The 25,751-nt window shown below is 34.7% G+C and overlaps 1 protein-coding gene across 1 annotated transcript in view; it reads left to right on the top strand.

Annotated features, from left to right (window-relative positions):
- Positions 1-1,107: 1,107 nt before the first annotated feature.
- LOC103274897 (protein eyes shut homolog) overlaps positions 1,108-25,751 on the top strand; it is an 872,098-nt gene continuing 847,454 nt past the window's right edge. The window contains 1 exon segment of the mRNA XM_021706071.1: positions 1,108-1,261. Coding sequence (XP_021561746.1) covers positions 1,108-1,261 — 154 coding nt within the window.

Raw genomic sequence — 25,751 nt, 5'->3', positions numbered from 1 at the left:
TTCAGGGTGGAGGGGTTGCTTTTACTTCTGTTTGTTTAATCTTCTATTCTTCTTTATGTATATCCTCTTACTTTGTTCAGTTTTGGAGTTGCACTGTAGGTTGGGGGTGGTCCTTTTTGCAGTTTTGAGATTTACTAAAGGGGGGAGCTGTGATTTAAAATCTATCTGCAGGTCCTGGTATTCGTCAACAGGTGTATGGATAATCTGAAACCCACTTCCCATTGCCTTGAAATCTGTCCATGCAGTGTGTTTGTAGGTTTCCCCCGAAATAAAAAGAGGTTAACAGAAGGAAGAGAATGTAGCAGACAGTGTGGGGAAGAGGAAGGTGGAGAGAGAGAGGATTAAGGGGGAAAACAGATGAGTGTACCAACAAATTGAGAGAGAGACAAAAATTGAAACATACAAAAACAATAGACCATGGCTACAAACTAACTCCCATACAAAAAAAAAAAAAAAAAAAAAACAACTAAAACATACAATGATGTTAACATACAAGTTTACCAGCCTCCTTATTGGTGTGCTATTCCTCCATACAAAGATATGGTTTGCAGAGAGAAGAAAATAAAATAAGAGAAAAGAAGAAAAAAAAAAAAAGAAAAAAGGGGGGAACAAAACAGAAGGAATAGAATCAATTTGGTAGACTAACAGAACCAATCAAGCACACTCTGAGACTTTTCGTTTAAGTCAAATGTCCTTTCAGCTCTGATTTCTAGCTGTCTTTTCAGACTGGTAAGTTTGTTCACAGTTAGGGTCAGTTGCCCTTGGCCTGCAGTGAAGGGTAGATCAGATCACTACTCAGTTTACCACTGCCCAGTTCACCACTCAGATCTGGCCTGTGTCTGTCAAGTTTCCCTTTGTCCCCTTTTGGTGTTGTTACCTTGAATTGCCAGCAGCTGGTGCTATCTCACCACTCCAGATTATCTTTATCTCAGTTGCTCGCCCCTGAGGGGAGGGGACTGTTGCCTCAAGGCACATGGGAGCAGACCCACAGCCTGACAGGGTGTCATGGTGGCAGTAGTGGCAGCAGCGACCTCAGCAGATCTTGCTCACAGGGGCTTCAAGATCTGAAGTCGTGGATCGCCTCAGGCACGGGTGGTGTGATGTGTAATGGCTGCCGCTGCGGTGGCAGCAGCAGCCGCTTGCCTCAGGCATGGGCAGTGTGATGTGGAATGGCAGTCTCGGTGGTGGCGGTTCACCTCAGACATTGGTGGTGTGATGTGGAATGGCTGCTGCGGCAGCAGCTGCGGCGGTGGTAGCCGCAGTAGGTGCCCCAACTGCAGTGATGCCTCCTCGATGTCTACAGCTGAGCTCCGTGTGAAGAGCAGGCTGCCATTGATGGGATTTGCAGCCTCCAGGGCGAGAATCAGAATCTCTTTGTGTTCTTCTCTGTGGAGGGTCTCACAGACCAAGCTGCCCTGTAGCCATCTTGCTGAAAATCACCAGGACTTATATGAGTTAAGGTATTTGAATTATTCTCTGGGAAAGAAAAAAAGGTCATTCGTTGATTAATTTAGATCAAAAGAGCGAGTGAAGCTATATTGTTGTGTTGAATATTACTGGACATATTCCATTTGGGCTATTTGATTCTCTTACTTTTAGAAATTGGGAATTATCATTATTGCATGCTAGGCAATTTATAAACAATCCCAAGAGATTAAGGAACAAATCTTGTTCTGGCTTCCTTAAAGGACAGTGATGATTCATTTTATATCCCACTCAGGGTGGGAAAATTTATTGAACTATGGAGGCTTCTTCCATTGAACAGAGATTAAAAAAAAAAGTCATAGGTAAATTTTTTTTAAAGGTGGAAAAGAATATTGAGTGATAAATATAGATCAATCAAAAATGCTATATGTTATGAATATCCTCTTATGGAATGTTGTATTTCTGGCAAGAAAATCCTGGCTGAGCCTCATTGATAGAATAATGTCAGAATTTGGATATGTTCAGTACCTCATTGACTTCTGAGTTCTTGGTTTTACTCTTAGCCTTTATCATGACTTCTTTATCATGATAAAGATATCATCATACTGGTAATCACTTAGTTTACCACTGTCTTCTGTTCACCAACTGGGACATCAAATGGTCTAGATTTCTAAACTTTTAACTTGCTTTTCCAATATTTGATTCCAATATTCTTAGAATTCTGAATATTCAAATGGAGAGAACCTCTGTATGCATTGCCCAAGGAATATAGCCTGGGATTCAGATATCATGACCAGGTCTTTAACTGGTCCCAGAAAGCCACCATCTTTCTGATGCTTCCAGAATGATGTCCATGCCACTGTACAATTTCTTATTGAATCAAACTGACTCCATTTCTAGTATATTGTATGTCATAGGTGTTTTTTTCCTAAAGAATATTGTTTTGTGAATTATTTTTAAGCTTTCATAACTCATTGAGACAACTAGACATTTACCTACATTCAATGCCATGGAAATGATGACAGATTTAAATATACATAATTGCAGGAAAGTCAAATCCTCATATGTTTTCAGGGGTCTGAATAATTTAATACAACTTATGATTCCCCATTTATGACATTTAGGTTAGGGATAGCATGCTGTTAGATTGGGACAAGAAAATGACCTAGTATACTTACTATTTAGAAGCCAGGTAAGAGATGTTGAGCTAAAAACTATATAACAGAGAAAGTGATAAAAATGTTTTGACAAAATAAGTTCTAGGATAGATGTTATTTTTATTCAAAAGGTGACACTAACAACATTTCACTCTCAGTTCCAGTTTCCTGACCCAATTCAGACTGTTTGGGAAGCAAGCCCACACTCACATTGGTGATTTAAGTGAAGCAGTCATTTCACAATCTCAATGGGGTGAATTTAAACTACAGCCTTCATCCAATGCTTGCGACTGATTTCTCCATCATATTTGGGCAAAAGTAATGTCAGAATTAATATAGTAAACTAATGGCAAATGTCATAACCAATGGTCTGGATTTACAGTCAGTTTTTAGAAGTTAACCATGACTTTTTGCCACCTTAAGCTTAGCCATGACTTTTTGCTACCTTAGAGTATGCAAAGAATGTAGGCAAGGAGGATCTTTTGAATAATTCTAAAGGGAAAGACCAACATCAAATAGTATCACTGTTTTTCCTGTTGACATGATAGTTTGAATGTCATTCAGTCTCAGGCTGGATTAATCTTGAGAAATTGGCTGATCTTACCAAAGATGAACCAAGTTTAGAAATAAAAATACTTTTGTTGAGCATATTTCATTTAAAAATATTTTTATTATTTTTACTTATATTTTATTTAAAAAAATTTTTATTATAAAGATGTGGTATACAATTCAGGGTTAGGTATATAAACATTGATCATGCAGGTACCTTTGTTGGTGAGGTATGCCCCTCCCTCCCCTAGCAGTTTCCCTCAATTGCCAATCCCACCTCCCATTCCCTGACAGTTTCCCACTACTGCCAATTGCTTTCTTATAGCATTATAATTGCTCAAGTCCTGCTTATGAGGGAGAACATATGGAACTCTGTTCTTTGTTTCTGTGATAAATCACTAAGTATGATGACTCCAAATCCATCCAAGTTGCTGCAAAGTCCAGATATTTGTCCTTCTTTATGGCTGCATAATATTCCATCGTGTATAGGTACCACATTTTTTTAATCCAGTCCAGCTTCAGTGGGCAACATGGTTGGTTCCATGTTTTGCTATTGTGAATAGAGCTGCAACAAACATCCATATGCAGGTATCTTTTTTGTAGAATAATTTGAGATCCTCTGGGTATATTCCCAATAGGGGAATCACTGGGTCATATGGAAGGTCAATTTCTAGTTCTTTCAATATTACCACACTGTCTTACAAAAAGATTGTACTAGTTTGCATTCCCACCAACAATGTAGAAGTGTTCCTTTTACTCCACATCCTCGCCAGCACCTGTTGTTGTTTGTTTTATTAATGATGGCTGTTCTTACAGGCGTTAGGTGGTATCTCAGTGTGGTTTTGATTTGAATTTTCTGATGATGAGTGAGGCTGAGCACTTTTTCATGTGTCTGTTGGCTGCCTGTATACCTTCTTTTGAGAAGTGTCTATCCATGTCTTCTGCCCACTTTTTAAAGGGGCTGTTTGTTTTTTTCCTTTCGGTGAGTTTGAGTTTCTTGTAGATCCTAGATGTTAGACCTTTGTCAGATATAGAGTTGGCAAATACTTTTTTCCCATTCTGTGGGCTGTCTCTCTGCTTTCTTGATGGTTTCTTTTGCTTTGCAGAAGCTCGTTAATTTGATGAGGTCCCGCTTGTCTATCTTATTTCTTAAGGTATTGGCCTTTAGGGTTCTGAATAGGAATTGGTTCCCAGTTTCAATTTCCATTAGGGTGTCTCCTGCATTTTCTATGATTCTTATAGTATGAGGTTTTATGTTTAGGACTTTGATTCATTTAGAGATAATTTTTGTATATAGTGATAGGTAGGGGTCCTGTTTCAATCTTCTGCATGTGGTCAGCCAGTTTTCCCAGCACCATTTACTAAATAGGTTCTCCTCTCCCAGGTGGTTGTTGTTGGAGGTTTTGTCAAAGATGAGTTGGTTGAAGAATTGAGGCCTTGCTTTCAGAATCTCTATCCTGTACCATTGGTCTATGTGGCTGTTCTTGTACCGATACCAGGCTGTTTTGATTACTGTAACCTTATACTAAAGTTTGAAGTCTGGATGTGTGATACTTCCTGCTTTGTTTCTTTTGCTAAGGATTGTTTTGACTATTCGTGGTCGTTATTGTTTCCTTGTGAATTTCTGTATTGTTATTTCCAGGTCTATGAAGAATGATGTTGGTAACTTAATGAATATTGCGCTGAATCTGTAGATTGTCTTTGGTAAGACGGACATCTTAAAAATGTTGATACTTCCTTTCCATGAGCATGGAATATTTTTTCCCTTGTTTGTGTCTTCTTGGATTTCTTTGAGCAGTATTTTGTAATTCTCATTATAGTGGTCTTTCACTTCTCTGGTTAGGAAGATGACAAGGTATTTCATTTTTTTTGGTGGCTATAATGAAGGGGATTGTGCTGTTTATTTGGGCCCCTGCCTGCTTGTTGTTGGTGTATAAGAATGCAACTGTCTTTTGCACATATATTTTGTACCCTGAAACTTTGCCAAAGTCATTTATCTGTGCAAGCAGGTTTTTGACTGAATCTCTTAGATTTTTAAGATATAGGATCATATCATCAGCAAAAAGGGATAACTTGACTTCCTCCTTTCCTATTTGGATACCCCTGGTTTTCTTCTCTTGTCTAATTGCCTGAGCTAGGAATTCCAACACAATATTGACCAAGAGGGGTGAGAGTGGGCAGCCTTATCTTGTTCCAGTTTTCAGGGAAGTGTTTCTAGTTTCTGGTCATTTAGCAATATGTTAGCTGTGGGTTTCTCATAGATGGCCCTTACTATTTTGATGTATGTTCCTTCTACACCTGGGTGTTTAAGGGTATTAATCAAGAAGGTATGCTGGATTTTATCAAAAGCTTTTTCTGCATCTAATTAGATAATCATGCGGTTCTTGTTTTTACATCTGCTGATATATTTAATGACATTTATTGTCTTGTGAATGTGAACCAACCCTGCATCCTGGGGATGAAGCTTACTTGTCATGGTGGATGATTTTTGAGATGTGTTTTTGAATCCTATGTGCTAGAATTTTATTAAGGATTTTTGCATCTATGTTCATAAAGGATATTGGCCTGTAGCTCTCTTTCTTTGTTGGATCTTTACCTGGTTTTGGTATCAGTGTAATGTTATCTTCGTAAAATGATTTGGGGAGAATTCCGTCTTTCTCAATTGCCTGGGATACTTTCAAAAGGATTGGTATCAGCTCTTCCTTTATGTTTTGTAGAATTCTGCTGGAAATCTATCTAGTCCAGGGTGTTTTTTTCTGTAGGTAGTTTTCTTATGACAGAGTCAATTTCCTGGGTTTTTATTGGTCTATTTAGTATCTCAATATCTTCTTGTTTTAACCTGGAGAGGTTGTGTGATATCAGAAAGTCCTCCATTTCATATAGATTATCAAGTTTGTTTCCATATAGGTGTACATAGTAATCTCTGATACTCTTTTGTATTTCTTCAGGGTCAGTTGTGATTTGATCTTTTGTATTTCTGATTGTGTTTATTTGGGCTTTTTCTCTCTTTTTCTTGGTCATTCTGGTCAGGGACCCATTAATTTTGTTAGTTCTTTCAAAGAACTAGCTTTTTGTTTTGTTGATGTTTTTTATGACACTTTTGTCTTCTATGTCCTGTATTTGGGCTCTTATTATTGTGGTTTCGATTCTTCTGCTAAAGTTTCAGTTTTGGTGGTCTTCTCTTTCCTGCTCCCTTAGGTGATTTGTTAGGCTCTCCACTTGTGATCTTTCCATTTTCTTGATGTGTGCTGGTAGGGATATAAATTTTCCTCTTAGAACTTATTTCATGGCATACCAGAGGTTTTGGTAAGATGTTTCTTCATTTTTATTTGTTTCCAAGAATCTTTCCATTTCTTCTTTGATTTCAGTGTTGACCCAGGCATTGTTCAGCATTATACTATTTAGTCTCCATGTCTTTGTGGGCTTTGGGGAAATGTTGTTGGTTTTGATATTTATTTTTATTCTACTGTGGTCTGAGAATGTGCATGGCAAGACTTCAACATTATGGAATTTGTTTATGCTTGATTTATTGCCAAGGACATGATCGATCTTGGAGTATGTATCATGTGGTGATGAGTAGAATGAATATTCTGTGGTTGCTGGGTGAAATAATCTGTAGGTATCTACTAAGTCCTTTTGGTTGAGTGTCAAGTTTAGATTTTGAATCTCCTTGTTAATTTTGCCTCAATGATCTATCTAGGGTTGTCAGTGGGGTATTTACATCCCCTGCTATAATTGTGTTAGAGTCAATATCTTTTTTTAGTTTATTTAGTAGTAGCTTTGTAAATGCTAGTGCTTCTGTTTTGGGCGCACATATGTTTAGAATGGATATTTCTTATTGATGGATTGAATGTTTTATCATTATATAGTGTTCTTTTGCATCTTTTAAAATTTTTGATAGCTTAAAAGTTGTTTTGTCTGATATTAAGTTTGCAACTCCTGCCTTCTTTTGTGATCCATTTGCCTTGAAACTTGTTTTCCATCCTTTAACTCTGAGTCAGTGTGCATCCCTTGTAGAGATGAGTCTCCTGGATGCAGCAAATATTGGGGTCATAGCTTCTTCTCCTGTCCAACATTCTGTGTCTTTTCAGTTGTGCATTTAGTCCATTCACATTCAGGCTTATTATTGAAATATGGTTGCTTATCCCTGTCATGAGGTTCTTATGAAGTTTTTTCTTTGTTTGCTTATCTTTTTTTTGGACTTTGGGGTTAATGTATGCATGTGTTTTCAAGTTTCTTATTGTGCTGTATTCTCTGTTGATTCTGTGCCAAGCTGTTCTCTTGGGAAGTGTGTGGTCATTCTTCTTCTTCTTCTTTTTCTTTTTTCTGTGCTTAATATCTTTTTAAGTGTCTCCCGTAGAGCTGGTCTGGAAGCTGCATAATCTCTTAGGAATTAGATATCTGGGAAGGATTTTAATTATCCATCACTGATGAAGCTGAGTTTGTTTGGATAGGAAATTCTTGGTTGAAATTATTTTTCTTTGAGGTCTTTGAATATAGGGCTCCAGTTCCTTCTTACTTACAGTGTTTCTGCCAATAGGTCTGCTGCTATCTGATTGGTTTTCTCTGGTAGGTAGTCTGACCTTTCTCTCTTGCTGCCTTTAGTATTTTTTCTTTTGTGCCTACTTTGTTTAGGTGAATTACTATGTGTCTAGGGTTTGTTCTTCTCATTTGCTGTCTTGTGGGGGTTCTCTGTATCTCTTGTGCTTGACTGGTCACAGTGAGATGGGGAAAGTTTCCTTGGATTACCTCCTGGAATACGTCTTCCAAGTTGCTCTCATTTTCCCTTTCTTCTTCTGGGATACCTATCAGGCATAGATTTGGCCCCTTGATATAATCACACATCTCTTGTAGACTTTGTTTTTTCTTTCTGAGTCTTCTTTCTATGTTTTTTATAGATCAGGTTAGTTCCATGTTCTGGTCTTCAAAGGAAGGAAGGAGGAGGGGCAGTGGAGGTGGGTGGGACTGCAGTTCTCCCCTCCCACTCTCATGTGGTTAGGGGATCTCTGGTGGGGATTCTTTCTTTAGCTAGATTAATTCTGCTTTCCATGCTTGTCATCTTGTTATTTATTTCCTGGATGAATTTTTTTATTACCAGAATCTCTGTTACAAGTTCTTTCAGTCTTTCTTGAGTCTTATCCACTCTTTGCAACCATTCCCTGAATGCCGTTATATCCTGGGGTCAGTCATTGGTGACTTCCATTGTTTGGGCCCCAAGGTCTGATTTCTCAGAATTTTTTCTTTGGTAGACTTTGAATTGCCTGAGGTCTTCTTTGGCTTTTCCTCATTTGTGACAGATTTCCTGTTTTTTTTTTTCTTTAGTTCTATTATTCAGTGTCAGTGGGAGAGGCTTTCCCTTCTGATATTTGCTCAGTCTTCTATTCTTCCCTGTTCTGGGCTCTGGATTTGTTCTATTTTGAAATAGCATGGTGGATGGGAAGCTTTGCTGTCTCTTGTAGTTTTTGAAATCCTAGTAAAGTGGGGGACGGGGCGCTAGGAATCAGATACTACTTGCAAATTAAAATGTTCACTTATCATGGTATGTGTTCCCTGAGATCCACTCTCCACCACCACTCTATATGACAATGCAAAGCAAAAACCAACACACACTTCAAAACAATATGGAATAAAAACAAAGTGAAACAAACAAACCACCACCACCACAACAACAAAAAAAACCCCAAGAAAACTAAACACCCACACACATGCCTAATACAAAATGAATAGAGAAGAAAGACAAAAAGACTGAAAGGGGCAGAATAGAAAAAAAGGGGGGATTCAGGTGGAACCCTCACACATATATTGACACACCCCTTAAATTATAAAAAATAATAAAAAAACCCTAGAAGAGCAAAAGAGCAAAAACCAACAACAAAATCAAAAGAGAAACACTCAGTCATTCACATACACACATAAACAGAGAATGTCAAATAAAAGAAGAAAGAAACAGAAAAAGAAAAGAAAAAAAATTGGGGGGGGGATGCAGATCAAAACCTCACATACACATTCAAGCACAAAAGAAAAATATTTTTAAAATAGATGAATTAACAAATAGTCAAAAAAATTTTTAAATAAAAAATAATTGAAAATTAAAAAACAAAACAGAACAAAACAAAAAACAAACAAATAAAACACCTGTCCTCCTGTGGCAGGCTCCATAATTATTCCTCTAATCAGACCTCTCCTGAAGAGCCACCTCTTTCACTCTCTCCTCATGTCTGAGCAGAGAAGAAGGAGGGGTAGTAGAGGTGGATGGGGCTGCAGTTCTCCCCTCCCACTCTTATGTGGTCAGGGAGATCTCTGGTGGGGATGTATAGGATAGTCCTTTCCCTAAGTATGTACTCTCATGAGGTTGCCCCAGCAAGGCCTATCCTGGAATGGGGTTCTCCTATTGTGATTGATGTCCAGGCTCTGTCTGGGTTTGTCCCTCTCAGTCATGGCCCAGCTGTGTGGGTCTGATGACCAGAGGATTGCTGGGGAGGAGATGGTTTGGGTCAGCCCCAGACTCACCACTGATCTCTTTGGAGTCCTTCTTCATCCTTTTCTGGACACCCCTTTGTCTCACTGCTGGATCAGGGTAGGGGGTGGGGTGCCTGGAACTCAGCACTTGTCAGCTCCCTCTGAAGTTTGTGATCTCAGGATATTTCCTCTGGACCACGATGAAGCCCTGAGTAGTTGATCTGCCATTCACAGAGATGGGATCTCTGGACTCTGTCAGCAGCCCCTTCCAGCTCCCTACCAGGTGCTGAAGCAGTGAGGCAAAGCCAGGAGCAGTCTCTCTCCTACTTCAATGGTGAGGGAGCGCTGACACAATAGTTTGTCCATAGCGCTTAGGCAACAAGTTGGAGGCTGCAGGGGAGCTGGGCAGGGCAATGCACATTTCTGCCTGGAAAACGGCTTCAGTGGGCGGCACCTCACCAGGCATGGACTCCTTCTGGGATTCCCTGATGCTCTCTCTTCAAGAATCTGATCCTGTGCTCCAGCAGATATGGTATGACAGGTGATGGTGTGCGTCTGATGCCAGGGGCTGGGAATCAGCTGGATTTAGCAGCTTTTCTCAGGTGCATTCCTGCAGACAGGAGACATTTCTGCATGCGATCTTGTGAGCTGCGCTCTAATTTCAGGGTGGTGGGGGCTTGCAGTCGCCCTCAGAGGGAGGACCCAGGCGCCTGCACCTGTGTCCCCTCAGACAGACTTTCAGGTTCCCACCACTGCCCACCTACTCACACAGAAAGTTTTTGAAACTTGCCTCCACGGAGATTCTTACAGCATGACCTGTCAGCCACCATCTTAAGCTCTGCCCCCTAAAAATATTTTTTATAATATGCAGTTTTTTATGAGACCTCTAGCACAAATTAATTATTTACATTTGAAAAATACAATATCTATCAACCTATGGCTTAGCTTAGAGTAATATGCAAATTTGATAAATTATAAAATTATTGGTCTCACATTACCAAATATACACAAGTATTACTATATTAAAAGAGATTTTAGATAAAAACCGCAAGAAAAAACATAATTAGACCCCACTCTTAACAAAAGAAATAGTTTTTATGGTTCACTACATACATCTAATTTAAAAAATTTCAGTGGTCAGAGGGTAAAAATATGTGAGATTAAATTAATTATTCTGTATCTGAAGAAAATAAAATAAATCAATGATAAGAAAAAAAGGTTGAATTAGTAGTAGCTATCAAAACAAAATAATATTTGCAGTGTCAGATATTTACTTTATTTTGTTAACTATTAAGCATTAAATAAAAGTCAATTTATCTAAGCAACAAAATAAGCATATATTATTATTTAGAAAATTGTGTTAGCACTAATCCTGAGTGTATTATTTCTTTTATACAGCCATGTAGAGTCACAGTGTTGAATGCTACCTATAGATTTCTGTATTATAAATTTAGTTTTAGGAGATGTCAATTTTAGGTTGTATAGCCAAGATAAAATAAGTCAATTGAGAAAGAAATAAATATACTTCCTTTTTAATTTTTTGATTAATTTATACTGATTTATTTACCTTGATGAAGTAATAGATTTTGGAACAAAGATTTTTTTGGTTCTAGTATCTGTTAAAGAAGTTCACCCACTCTTTTAAAGGTTTGTTAGCCTAATACTGTGGAAATTGAATAAATGAATGCAATTCTATTTTTTGCTTCAATAAAGCTGTCAAAGCGGTGTCGACAGCTTTGTCTGCTTCTTCCCAGAAAGGAAGCTACCCTGAACAATATGTTTTTATAAGACAGACAGTATATAAAAATTGGCAGACAATATTAATATTCTTTCCTATTAGCCTCAGAAAATTATCTGGTACTTCTCCTAGCAGTATGTTGTTTCTGAAATTTCATCTGCATTTGTTTATCTTCTAACTGCTTATTTGTTTATCAATCTCCACAAAGCAAACAAACTTCACTCTTGCATATATTTACTTAAATGATAAATGTTTATGTAACTAGTTATTTTAAGTATCTTTCAGGAAAACTAAGACTTCACATGTATACAATGAAAAAAATATGTGTTATTATATGACAAGTTATATGATAAAAGTAATGATTATAAAAACAATTACTATTTGAAATAAAAATATCTATTATTTTACTACTTAAAGAAATCATTCATCAAACATCAGATTTATATTTACTTTTATTGCATTCTGTGTTCACCAGAAATAATTATAAGAACACGTTCATTAATATGAGTGTCACTTAAGGAGAATTTTGAAAATGATTGTTTATTTTTTTAATTTGCTCTAATTGGCAATATCATTTTAATGTCCAAAGGGATCATTGTTTTTAAAAATTGTCTGATTTTAATCTACATTTTTTATTCCACTTCCAATTACTATACATGGTTCTCAATTTTAGTAACTTTAACTTCTAGGAATACAAGCTTTCTCATACCTGCTAAGAAATCTTTACTCCAATATTTAATATGAAAAAAGGTATTATATGATAAAAATAGTGCATCAAGAATAAATATATAGTAATATAACAATGAGGAAACAGGTGCAATAACTCAGAAACTGTTTATTATGTATATCTTTCATTATTAAAATAGACTTTTATGTACACAATATAGGCAAAATGCAATGTAGAAGCAAGATTATGTTTATGTTCTAATGTAGTAAACTTTTGAGAGTGTCTTAATGCATAATTACCCGTTTAAAAGTATTCCGATATTCTGTACTTGAAGTAGAAATGTGTTATGATTTTTGCTAAAACTGAAGTCTGAGATATCTGTAACTAAAAATATTGTTTTAACATATTTTTCCTTCCTAATATTTAATCTCATTACTTGCAATCAATTGATTTATTTGGTTTTGTGCATATTGCAAAGTAATAAGCAATATCATAAGTATTCTTTTTTGTATTTTAAATATAAAATGAACATGACTCACACAAATTGGTTTATTTATGGGACCCATATTCATAACCTCCACTATTAGAGAGGTTGAGATATAAGACCAAAATGGGTATGACAATCAGGTGAATGGTAATCTCAGAAAAAGTGATTTTTATTATTAAGTATGCTTGACTAGGTTAGATCATTTATGTTAGGAAAATAAATCTTGACATTTATATGGATAATTTTGTGGCTTACTTGTCAACCTTCCTGTGAGACATGGGTCTGATTAAACTCTGATTGAGAATGAGAACTGTAATACATTATTAATGAACTCAGGGTAATTGTAAAGTTTTATGACTTAGAGATCAGTGGAAATTGGTTCCATGGTCAGTTTGAGAAATTATGAGATTACACCTTGCACCGACAGTGCTGATAGCTTAGCATTAGTCATGGTATTCCCACAGCCATGGCCTATGACAGCCCTAATGATAGTCATTTTGTAGCGTGACCATGCATTAGAATACATTTAGAAGAGCACAAAATGTCAAATATTGGAGTAAAGATTTTTCAGCAGTTCTTGGTACAAGAAACCATGCATTCTCAGAAGTTCAAATTACTTAGAATTGTGACCCACGTATAGTAATCTGAAGATGAACAAGAAAATGTAGATTAAAAATCATACGTTTTTAAAAAACAATGATCACTTTGGGCATTAAAATTATATTGCCAATTAAAGTAAAAAAGTGAACGTTTGTTTTCAAAATTCTCTTTAAGGATATTCATAACAATGAATTTCTTCTAATAATTATTTCTGGTGAGCACAGAATGCAATAAAAGTAAATATAAATCTTATGTATGTGAATGATTTATTTAAATAATCAAATAATGCTGAGACGTTTTAGTTTCAAATAATGATATTTTATGTAATAATGGAAAATGTTCATTTTAAATTTACAATATAATATCAAATAATAACTATCACAAAAGTCAGAATAAAATAACAAGTAAGGGCATGAATTTGGAAACAGTGTCTTGGTAGATTCCAGGCTCCAACATATTTGTTTTGTTACCCTAGGTCAGCTATTTATCCATACTAAACTTGCTTTTATCACATTTGAAGCGAAAATTATAGTGATTTTACTAATAGGACTGTGACAAAGGGCCACTGAGATATAGAAAATGGTCATTTCAGTACCTTACACACATTGAGCACATGCATTATTTTCATTATCATTATATATATAATTTATATATGTATAAACAAACATTACTTAATTAAAATGTATTGACTGTTTAAGATAGTCATGATGAAGCAAATTTGAGGTGACAATATTACACCTTGCTATTAAGATGAAAGTATTTGAAGCTCATGACTGTGAAACCTGTCTTGAGAAACACCTATGGTCCACCTATTGCGTCTTTAATGCAGATTGTTTTGTTTGTTTTTTGATCTCCAATGATTAGATGAATTTTCAACACAGATGAAGACACCAGGTTGTTTATAAAATTCAAGTAAAAGCAACGGAATGAAGGCGTCAGTGAATGTAAAAAAGATGTGAAATTTAGTGTTTTTGAAATATTGAACTCTCTCATTATTCATCCTGAAACAGTCATTGAATTTTAGTCAGTTTATTATAAGGCTAGGCACATAGCTAATAGATTTTCTTTATATATGTTTATGTATATATAATATTTGTTTATTATATTTATATGCTATATGTGTTAAATATTACACATATATTTAAATTAACAGTTGACAATATTCACCCATTCTGATAAAAATAATTTCTTGACATTTTTTGAGGCTTATACACCCAAACAAATCAATTCCTCACTTTTTAAAAATTGCATCTGATGCAGCTCATGGATTGCTTGAGCTGTCCATAATGAAACCCAGTGTACTCAGGCAATGTCAAATGATGGTATCTAGTATTAATAAAAAGTCCTAGAAGCCATTCTTTCAGCCATGAAAAGGAAGTGGTAAAAGTTGTGTACTTTCAGTAAATATATAGTGAGTTAACCCTATCTGATAAAAACAGAATTGAGTAGGAAACCAATATCGATGAATTAAGTGTTGCCTTAAAACACCACATTAAGTGTGACTACCTAAGCTCCTGCAAGACCAGGAAACCAATTATATTCCTATTGGTAGCCTTCCTTTTATCTTACTGGATCATCCAGACTATATTCATGTGTGGCCAGTTTTTTCTAATAGCAGCAGTACTACTTTGTGATAACTGGCATCTCTGGGCTTGGCCCAATTACATAAGTCTATGGAGGGCTCCTTCCTTCATCTCAATGACCAATGTGGACAGCTGCTCTCTTAGAGAGAACATGGACCTTCCAGTGATCACTGGGAAACAGAGTTTATGGCAAGATGAGTTTTCTACCTCAGCATCCCCACATTTCCCCTTTTCTTTGCATCATTACTCTTTGCATTTCAAAATATTCTTTGATCTTTGCCATTTCTGCTTAATTAATAATAGGAATAAATATACACCCATATATTTGAACCAAAGGTAAGTACAAGATTTTTATGTTTTTTATTCTCTCTGCTATCATTCTTTTCTGCCTTTCATATCAAAACAATGCTGTACATTATATCATCAGAATTCTTAGTAGTTTGGGGAATGAAGAGGGTGGGGGTGAGTGGAAGTGGAGATAAGAGAGGAACATAATAACTTAGAGTACATTGTCCTGAAATATATTCTTAATAATAAATTCAAATTCAACAGCCGTTAGATTTTGATTCTTTCTCAGTGCTAGCCAATAGAAATATAATGTGAGCCACATATGCAATTTTAATTTGAAGTAGCTATATTAAAAATAAATAAGTAATTAATATTAATAATATATTTATTTAGCCCAATATATAAGACATTATTATAAGTCATCAATCATAAGACACTATTAAATGATTTGTGCATTTTTCCTAACTTTATCTTTGAAAACTGATATGCACTTTATATTTATGGAGTATCTTAATTTGGATGCTAATTTTCATTGGAATTAATCTGTATTTATGTTCCATAAAATTTCACGTTGAAAAGATAGATTTATAACATAAAGTTGTCTAAACATATTTAAAAGTTTTTAAATAAATAAATTCGTTTTTAAATTTGAGTTCATTTAAATAAAATTAAATTAAAAGTTCGGCTTCTCTTGCTCTTGCTAATTAACCACATTTCAAGTGTTCAACCACATGTCTAAAGGCTACCATATTGAATACTGCATTCTGGATGTTTCTATTAAATAAAATGCATTTCTCATAAGAAACCAAACTCTTTATTATAAAGATCACTTGATTGCACAGCACTCTGCCCACTTTGTCAACAAATTTAATAGTTTTCTTTGCATTTCATTTTTACTAAAAAATGAAAAAAACGTATCTAAATTTGACTCCTCACTTATATATGATCAATACCAATTACCCTGCTTTGCATGCATTATCCAACCAACATGATTATTGCTTTGGAGTTTACCCAGTCCCCATTTTGAACTTCATTCATGTGCATATAAACCTTCGTTGTTTTAGGATATTTAAATATCAGCTATTAGTCACACTCCCTTGACCTATAATTTGCTTTCAAGGCATAATTTAAAAAGTGTGATTCTTCTTGGCTACTTGCTTTGTTTCTACATTTTCTGTTTTACTGTTGTATTCTATAACTTCTTCAATCAACAACTAAGCAGCAGAGAAAATAGATTTAAAAAGATTATTTAACAAATAAATCTTTAATTTCTACTTTAATATTTCTGATCATATTTACCATCTCACTACTGAAACCTGTTTACCATAAATGATGGAAAAAAGTTTGAGATAAAATTTCAAATCTGACTGCAAGCATCAAGTGCATGCAGGCAAATAAATATGTGGGAGTGCTAGAAGACAATAGCCTATTTAGATTGCACAAATTACATTAAGGAATCATCTTAAAATAACATACCATACAAAACAACCACTGGGCTGCACAAAATAGAAAAGAGAAAATCAATTATGGTTCAATAATGCCACTTTCCCAATCAGTTAGAAATTAGCAAAAGTGCCTTGTTTACAGAATTCTGATAGCATAATTTTCTGACAGTTTTTCATCTGTGAATATTAAGCATTGTCTGTGTAATTACTAGGGAAAGTACAGCAACCAAAATCATCTGAAAGAGAAACATATTCATATTGTTTTTTAAGATCATTAAAATTATCTCCAAGAATCTTTAAATTATTTTGAAATTGTTCACTTGTAAATGTACACTGACACTTTTTTTAACTTTCATAGACATCGTACAATTAAAGTGGAATTAAAGAAACTAAATTTGTTGCCATGATTGTTGTGACTTTTTGTAAAATGTGCTTATTAGAATTCTGTTATCTATTGATGTTAATCTAGAAAACAATATAGTATCATAAACAAGCCTGTTTCATAAAACAACTCAATGCTAATTTTTATTTTAATGAATTTGAGGGAAAAAGTGAGAAAGTTAAGTAATTTTGTTGGCAGCTCCTGTCTTCACTGATCATTGAGTTTTCACCTCTCTGTCTGCCTCAGCTGAGTGTGGACTCTACTCTTCCTACTAAGGTCTCTGTTTCTGGATTATTAGCTGTCAGTTCAGTTTTCTGCCTGGTTTGAGCTGAATTCCAAAGAGCAGTCTGAACATCTGGGTGGTGTTACTTGGATGGGGAAATCTATGTCTGGTAGTTAGTGTCAGTGGAAACCTGCTCATTCAACTCTAACTGAAAGCTCTTCCTATTTTTACACTTCTCCTACTGCTTCCCAGGTACCTGATACTTTATGTACTCACATGCCTGTTAGTCAAACCACTGCGAGAGGAAGCGAGATAATATATGAGTAGATAGATTACTATTCACTCTAATAGTCTCTAATAGTGAAAATGATCATTTCCACAAACTTTGGATACAGACAAAACTAAAACTGAATTGTAATTTTATTGCTTTTTGTATGTAAACTTGAACATGTTAGCTCTCCAAGTCCCGCAAATTCCATCTCTAAAATTGTGATTATGATATATTCACAAACTTATTTCAATATACAAAGAAATAATATGTATGAAGTAATTAGAAGGAGGCCTCACCCATTGCAAAGGTTTGATATGATTACCAATTTAACAATAAATATTATTACAATGCATTAAAAGAAAAATATTTTCTATGAAATGAAATAGACTTGGCCTTAATTCTTCTAAAGTTCTATATAAGTTTTTAGATAAGAGTTTCTAAATAATTTGCATAAAAGATCAGAACTTTTTAATTCCATTTTTAGCTACTCTGTACATTTTGTTTATGTACAGTCAATCAGAAATCACACTCTAAATATTTTTAACTTATAACTTGATGATGGAAAGTACACAAACAAATTAACCATATTATATAAGAGATATACTACCTATATCCATTATATTTTGAGAACATTACATGACCATGGCATATTCAAATAATTATAGGAATAAACTATTTTACTTAGGTGAGACGTATGTAATTTTGCATCAGAATGTTCATTTTGCCTCATTATTCAGTCAATCTGTATGAGACACTTCATAATTTGGTATTTTAAGCGATAGCAAGAATATTATGCAAACATAGTTGAATTTAATCCTTTTTTCCTAATTTTAAGAGTGAGTGGGAAAAAAGGTTCTTAAAATGCCACAATAAAATAGTCATATAATATATTTCTGAATTTATTTCAAATTTCTTTTTTTTTCTTTTTTCTTTTTTTCTTTTTATTTTATTTTATTTTTTTGAGTTGGAGTCTCACTCTGTTGCCCAGACTGGAGTGCAGTGGCCGCTACTGGCCACCGCAGCCTCGACCTGCTGGGCTTCGTGATCCTTCCGCCTCAGCCTTCCAAGTAGCCAGAATTACAGGCATGCACTACCACACCCCACTGATTTTTTTGATTTATTGTAGAGATGAGGTCTCACTGCCCAGGCGGGTCTCGAACCCTCGGGCTCAGGCAATCCATTCACCTCAGCCTCCCAAAGGCATGGGATTACAGGCTGAGTAACTGAGCCTGGCTATTTCAAATTTCTATAGACATTTTTCTTTGGAGAATTTAATTTGTATAAGTAACAGTTATGATCTATCATCTTCACCTTTAAAACTGTCCAGCAAAAATAATATGTAGTGTTATAAACCTCTTACAGTTAAATTATGTAGTTGTCATTTCGACTGTAAAATAACTTTCTGTTTCCTCAAATCCAACCTGATTTACTGTTTTAATGTTTGATTTTCTTTTTTGTCAGATAAAAGAAAAACTGCGGTAGACATTGATGAATGTACTTCCAAGTTCTGTAAAAATTGAGGTGTGGGATTTCAATAGAGTTGCCTGCCAGGAAATAATCAGATATTTATATATTTTAGACCTATCAAATGAATTTTCATTTCAATTGAAATTTTTCAGCTCACTAGAGATTAGAAGTGACATGTTAACAATTCTCTAAGAGTTGATACGATTTTTCTTAGAACTATTAGGCTCTGAAAAACTCAGATTTTATCCTACCATGTATTTTTACAAATATATATCATAGATGCAGGTTACTAGGGTTCTGGAAAAGTAGTATCATAAGGGCCTCAACTAAAACAAAGTCTGACACGATAATATTTTTTTTAGTATTCTGTAAACACCTAGTAGTATAATCTTCTGAGTTATACTACTAAAGTTAAAACTTTAACAGAATTTCCTCAGAGATTACTAATACAATGTTTGTGTCTCTGTTTTCTTCTTTTAAAAAGTTTTTAGTAAATCTGACAATAAAGAACAACATATACATTAGTAACTAGATGTATCGTCATGAATTTTTAAGGTATTTATGATAGATAAGTAAAAATATCTGATGTCTATAAAATATTTTCATCTTCTAGACAATATTCACTGCTTTTAAAATTTGAGCTGGGCTCAGTGGCTCAGCCTGTAATCCTGATGTTTTGGGAGGCCGAGGTGAGTGGATTGCCTGAGCCCGCGGGTTCGAGACCCGCCTGGGCAACTTGGTGAGACCTCATCTCTACAATAAATCAAAAATTAGCTGGGCATGGTAGTGCACGCCTGTAGATCCAGCTACTTGGAAGGCTGAGGCAGAAGGATCGCTGGAACCCAGCAGGTCAAAGCTGCAGTGGCCGGGAGCGGCCACTGCACTCCAGTCTGGGTGACAGAGTGAGACTCCAACTCAAAAAATAAAATAAAATAAAATAAAATAAAAATATGGTAAAATTTGAAGAAGTTGTCTATTAAGCTGTTAGCAACACTAAAGCCTGTTAATATATGTGAATGAATGTAGGCAGTGTTTTGATAAATCATAAAGTAACTGAATTGTAGAAGTGGATAGATTATGTCCTTGGTTTTCAACAATTATACCTAAACTCCTGGTGGGATACAAAGATAGTGTAAGAACTTCGAGAATGTTCACAACAGTGACTAAAGACTCATGTTCTCCATTTATAAGTTCTCTTACAAATATATTGAAGATAACAAGAAGATCGGGTGAGAACCCACAACATGAACGAACATTATATGCGTTTTATTAGACAGTGATTTTTATTATAATTGCACACAATTAGTACTTGTATTATATAATGTGATTTTAATACCACTTCAGTTTGTTCTCCTGTTAGAAATGACTAAATCTATTACCCAATCTGCCTTAGTTATTAGAGTAATCTTGTCTGAACATTTCTTCTGTTTTGCATATATTGAGGTCCCACCCACTGTCTTTAGTGGGGCACATGTTTGTTTACCCAATCATATTTCTCTCTTGACACAAAAGACTGTGTTTCCAGAACCAGCAGTCAATTATATACCTAGACACCTCCTCTTTTAAAACTTTCTCCAAGAAGCACTTAGCTCCACAAAGCATCTTCTCTATTTTTTTGGTTCAAGTCTCTGCTCTGATCTGATGCTCTGTGTTTGCTGATGTTGCTTTATCGATGTGTTATGTTCATTTCCTCCCTGATACAAAGGGAATAGAGAATATTAAAAACTCTGCATCTAGGAGGAAAGTGTAAGTTCCTAGCTGAAATGTAACCTGTAAAAAATTGACCAATACTAATTCTGTAAATTATTAACCATTCCCTTGGCAGTAGACACTCAGAGATGTTTGTAATTTAATAGCATTTTTCCACATGGTCTCTCCAAGGTCTCATCAAGATTTTAAGTAGAAGTAGACAAAATTATGTCGCATAAAGGGCAAAGTTGTAGGGAATTCACTCAGAAAAATCATCTGAGAGACGCAGTACAAGTGAAAGAAACAATGCTGCACCTGCTATAACCCTGAGAAGGCTTCTGTGTTGGCTGAATCATGGGAGCTGAAGAAAGGACTAATTACAGAGTTCAGGACCAGTACTTCCATGGAGTTAATGTATTGTAGTTTCAGGAGAAATCATATGCCTCTCATTTTTGTGTGTTTTTCAGAGTTTGAAAAGGATTCCAATACTTTATCTTTTGTTGTCAAAATACATAAGATTACACAAAATTAATGCATACATTTTTAAAGTTTTTTTATTGAAATAGCTTAAGTTATACAATTTTTTTTGGTATATATGGATGAATTGTATAGCAGCAGTTAAGTCTGGGCTTTTATTCACTTGAATGGTGTGTACAATGTACCAAATAAGTAATTTTTAATCCCTCATCTCCTTCCCATTTTTCCCCCTTTGAATATTCAGTATCTATTATATCACACTGTATGCCTCTGTGGACCCATAGCTTAGTTTCTACTTATAAACAAGAACATGTAGTATTTAGTTTCTCGTTCCTGAAATACTTCACTTAGCATAATGGCTTTCAGTTCCATCCAAGATGCTACAAGAGACATGAATTTGTTCTTTTTTAAGGCTGAGTAGTATTCCATTGTGTGTGTGTGTGTGTGTGTGTGTGTGTGTGTGTGTGTGTGTGTGTGTGATGTTTTCTTTATCCACCCATCAGTTATTGGGCACTTATGTTGTTTCCATAGCTTTGTAATTATGAATTGTACTGTGATAAACATGAGTGCAGTTGCCTTCTTTATATAATAACTTATTTTCCTTTGGGTAGACCCAGTAGTGAGATTGCTGGATCAAATGGTATGATATTATTAATATTTGAGAAGTCTCCAGTAAAATCTCAGAGTACAAAATCAGTGTATACAAATCAGTAGCACTGCTATACACCAATGACAATCAAGATGACAATCACATCAAGAATTCAATACCATTTACAGTAGCTGCAAAAAAGTAAAAAATAAAAAAACCTAGGCCTATGCTTTGCGGGAAGGTAAATGTTGTCATCAAGGAAAAAAAAATGTCCATATGTAGCACTATAAAACACTGATGAAAATAGTCATAAATAACACAAACAATGGAAAGACATCCCAAGCTCATGGACTGGAAGAATTGGTATCATTAAAATGACTATGATGCCCAAAGCAATCTACAGATATAATGTAATTCCTATTCAAAGACATAACATGATAAGTTTTCATATGATGAACAAGGTAATACACCCTTATAATTATCAGTCAGGTGAAGAAATTGAACTTCAGCAGATACCTCTAAAGATTCTCCACATGCCCACTGGCAAGGTGAACCCTTCCAAAAAGTAACCATTCTTTTGATTTTGTTATTTTTTCTAAAATAGTTTCATCATTCAAGTGTTTGTTTTAAGGCAGCATTGTTTAGTTGTATACATTTTATTTTTTATCTCTTCTATTTTACATGACATGCATATAGAAACAACCAGGTCTGGATCTGAAGGGGAATGTATCCAGAATTCCATTTCATTCTCTAGGTGAGAGCAATTTAGACTTCCATAAGTTCAGATTTGTCATGCATTAAACAGCTACACTGTAGTTGTGCACATCTTAAAAATATGCTTTTAAGTAAATTGCAAAATTCAATTTCTTCATTACCTTATTCTATAAGTACAATTCAAATTCAGGAAATATAATCTTACACTTAACATCATCTGTATAATAGCTACATTTTTTTTTTTCTGTTTTAAAAGTCTACTCTCAGTTGGGCATAGTGTTTCAAGTGCTTTGAGAGGCTGAAGCAGGAGGATTGCTTAAGACCAGGAGTTTGAGATCAGGCTGGGAAACAAAGCAAGACCCCTGTCTCTATGAAATTTTTTTACAATTAGGCATGGTGGCGTGCACAGGGAGGCTGAGGCAGGAGGATCACTTGAGCCCAGGAGTTTAAAGTTACAGATAACTATGATCACACCACTGCATTGAAACCTGAACAACAGAATGAGAACGTGTCTCTAAAATAAGAAGTAAAATAAAATTCTAGCCTCAAGAATACAAAGGACACAAAATCAGAACATCTCATTATTACTTATTTATTTTATCTCAAAATAAAGATATAAAATGCTAATGGAAAGATGATCAGCATAATCACTGACATTTAAAATTTATTAATAAATCCTTTTTATTCTCCTGTAATTTTTTGTATTATATCTCTATATTCTGAGACTATGGGCATTGAATTCAATTCACTTTCTTGTTTATGTGTTCACTTAGTTTTATTCCTATAGGTTAATATATATACAATATTTCTCATTCTTTCGTATATTGATGTCTCTTTAGTCATTTTGTTCACTAATAGATTATGCAGGGGGAGATTTAGAGAATAATAATAATTGCATTCTTTTGTGATAATAGTCATAAATCTGTGCCTTTTATATTTGAAAGTCAGTTTTCTTCTAATATTTTATCACATTTTCTTTCTTAAATATTGTAAACATTCTTAAGTATTTAAATATTCCATTTTTTCCTGGAATAATGTGTTGCTGCTGAAAAGTCTGATTTTAATCTAAATTTTCCATTATATTTAAGTTGCTGCCTTTTTTCTGCTACATGACTAAAGGGTATTTTTTTCTTTAGAATGTGGTAATTTTATTAGAATATGTTTTGTTGTTGATTATTCTGTCTATATTTTTTCTGTAATCTTTCCATGTAGTTTTTAAAATTTTTCTTTTTCTGGAAAGTTTTTAAAAAATTATGTTTATAAATGTTTGAACATTTTCTCAATTTTTTTGTTTTTCAGAATATCCCTTAGTTTAATCTCTTTTGTATACTTTCAATATTTGTCTATTTCTCTCAAATCTTTAATTTTTTTCTTAATTTTCTTTTTATTTGATTTTTTTTTACCTTCTAAATCCCTTAACTAATTATGTTCATTTTATGTTAAATTTTACTTTTATTTTCATTTGTGAATTCTTTTATTCCTTCCTAAATTCTATGGTCTCATCTTATTTTCTACTTTTTAAAAGTATTTAATGCTAACTAATTTTTACATTTAGCTATTGTTCCTTCTGAATACATTCTTCTTATGTGGCTTTAATAAATACATTTTATAATAAAATAATTAAAATAACATGTTCAACAGTGATAGATGAATTGTCTTTTTATTTTTTTTTACATATATGCATATATATGTAGCTCTTTGGGATGGTATTATATTAGCCATAAATTGTGAGAAAGTAGGTGAAACATATTTGTGTATACGATTTCTCAATAATGTAAATACATCTTAATATTGTAATTCATTTTATTCTAATTAATCATTATATTATGCATTAAATAAATATTTAGTCATGAATGGTGCTAGGCATAGAGTATTAAATAGTGAAGAATAAGGAAAAGCGTTCTGCTTACAGTTGAGGGGGAGATACAGACAAGTACACCTAAATATATAAATGATTGGTACCAAGAGATTCAGACAAATTACAGGAAGTATAGAGGACACAGTGAAGAAGAACCAAATCCAAATTTGTCTCTACAGAAAAACATTTTTTAAAAATAAATCTCATTAGACTAGGACATATACAGTAATAGAAATCGACCCAAATTATTTATGGTCAAGGAAACACCATAAAGAAAATTCCAGAAATAAGAGTGAGGATAATATTGTAGGAGATTGCGAAAAAGCTGTTATAAGTAGAGCCCAACAATGAGTGCATGTGTGTGTGTATGCAAGTAACTGCTAAATGTGGATGAAGAGAGTGGCCAGACATAGGGCTCAAGGCCTAACCAGGATGAAGATTGTCCAAAACTGCAGAACATGTTGAGAGGTTTGAACCTTAACCGTAAAAGTATCTGAAACACATGCCAAATGTTATGCTCAGATCTACCTTTTTTTTTTTTTTTTGAGTTGGAGTCTCACTCTGTCGCCCAGACTGGAGTGCAGTGGCCGCTCCTGGCCACCACAGCCTCGACCTGCTGAGCTCCGGCGAGCCTTCCGCCTCAGCCTTCCAAGTAGCCGGAAAATGCAGGCATGCGCTACCATGCCCGGCTGATTTTTTGATTTATTGTAGAGATGAGGTCTTGCTGCCCAGGCGGGTCTCGAACCCGCGAGCTCAGGCAATCCACTCACCTCAGCCTCCCAAAGGCACAGGATTACAGGCTGAGCCACTGAGCCTGGCTTCAAATCTACCTTTAAGGAATGAGTAAATCTGACTAAAGAATGAAGAATGAATGAGCAGGTGGACAAAGCCCAAGCAGAAAGGTCACTTAGAAAGTTGTCCTTGTAATTCAAGAGAGCCTTAATGTCAATCATAACTAGGTAGTTGCAGCGATAAAAGGAGAATGGGTATATTTAATTGTATTTAGGAATTGTTCTAATCTCATATCTTTACTGAAATGAATAAAGATGATATTATAAGACATCAATCATTTGGGTTTAATTAGTGAATGTGGGATTTTAAGGAAAAAATGTCAGGTTTCTGGTTGGAGCATCTAGATAAAATTGGTGTTATATCCTGAGAAACAAGATTAGAAAGCAAACGTTTTAATATAAATCATTGTTCAGTTTGGAAAATGTTGAATCTGATGGTTCTTGGGACATTCAAATTATCATTCAATAACTGTTCAATTATTTTAATTTAAGGAGGGATTTTAAGCACAGGAGACAAATATCTGATCTAAGAACACAAAATTAAACTCATTCACCTGAAAAATAAAAAAAAAAACTATATTATAATATAAGATTTTACTTGAGGAATAAATGTTGGTTCAGAAGAGAAAGAGGGCTCATGACAAAAGTTAAGGCATAGTAGTAATTAAGATTTGAGTAGAAAATGAGAAATTATATCAGGAGACACATAAAGCAGAGAAGAAAAAAAAAACCAGAATTGTAGGCAAAAGAAGGGTATACTCAAACTGGAGACAGAAATCTAAATCTACCCTAAAAAATGTCAACTCAAGATTATGTAAGACAGGAACCCAAAGATGTTTTGTCATCACATTGGCAGAAGGCATTTTTTTTTGAGGGAGGGAGCAGATGTAAC

Source organism: Carlito syrichta, unplaced genomic scaffold (assembly GCF_000164805.1).
Source record: "Carlito syrichta isolate Samal-C Ts95f unplaced genomic scaffold, Tarsius_syrichta-2.0.1 Scaffold315108, whole genome shotgun sequence".
Classification (NCBI taxonomy): Eukaryota; Metazoa; Chordata; class Mammalia; order Primates; family Tarsiidae; genus Carlito; species Carlito syrichta.
This window is presented reverse-complemented; position numbering and strand designations above follow the sequence as displayed.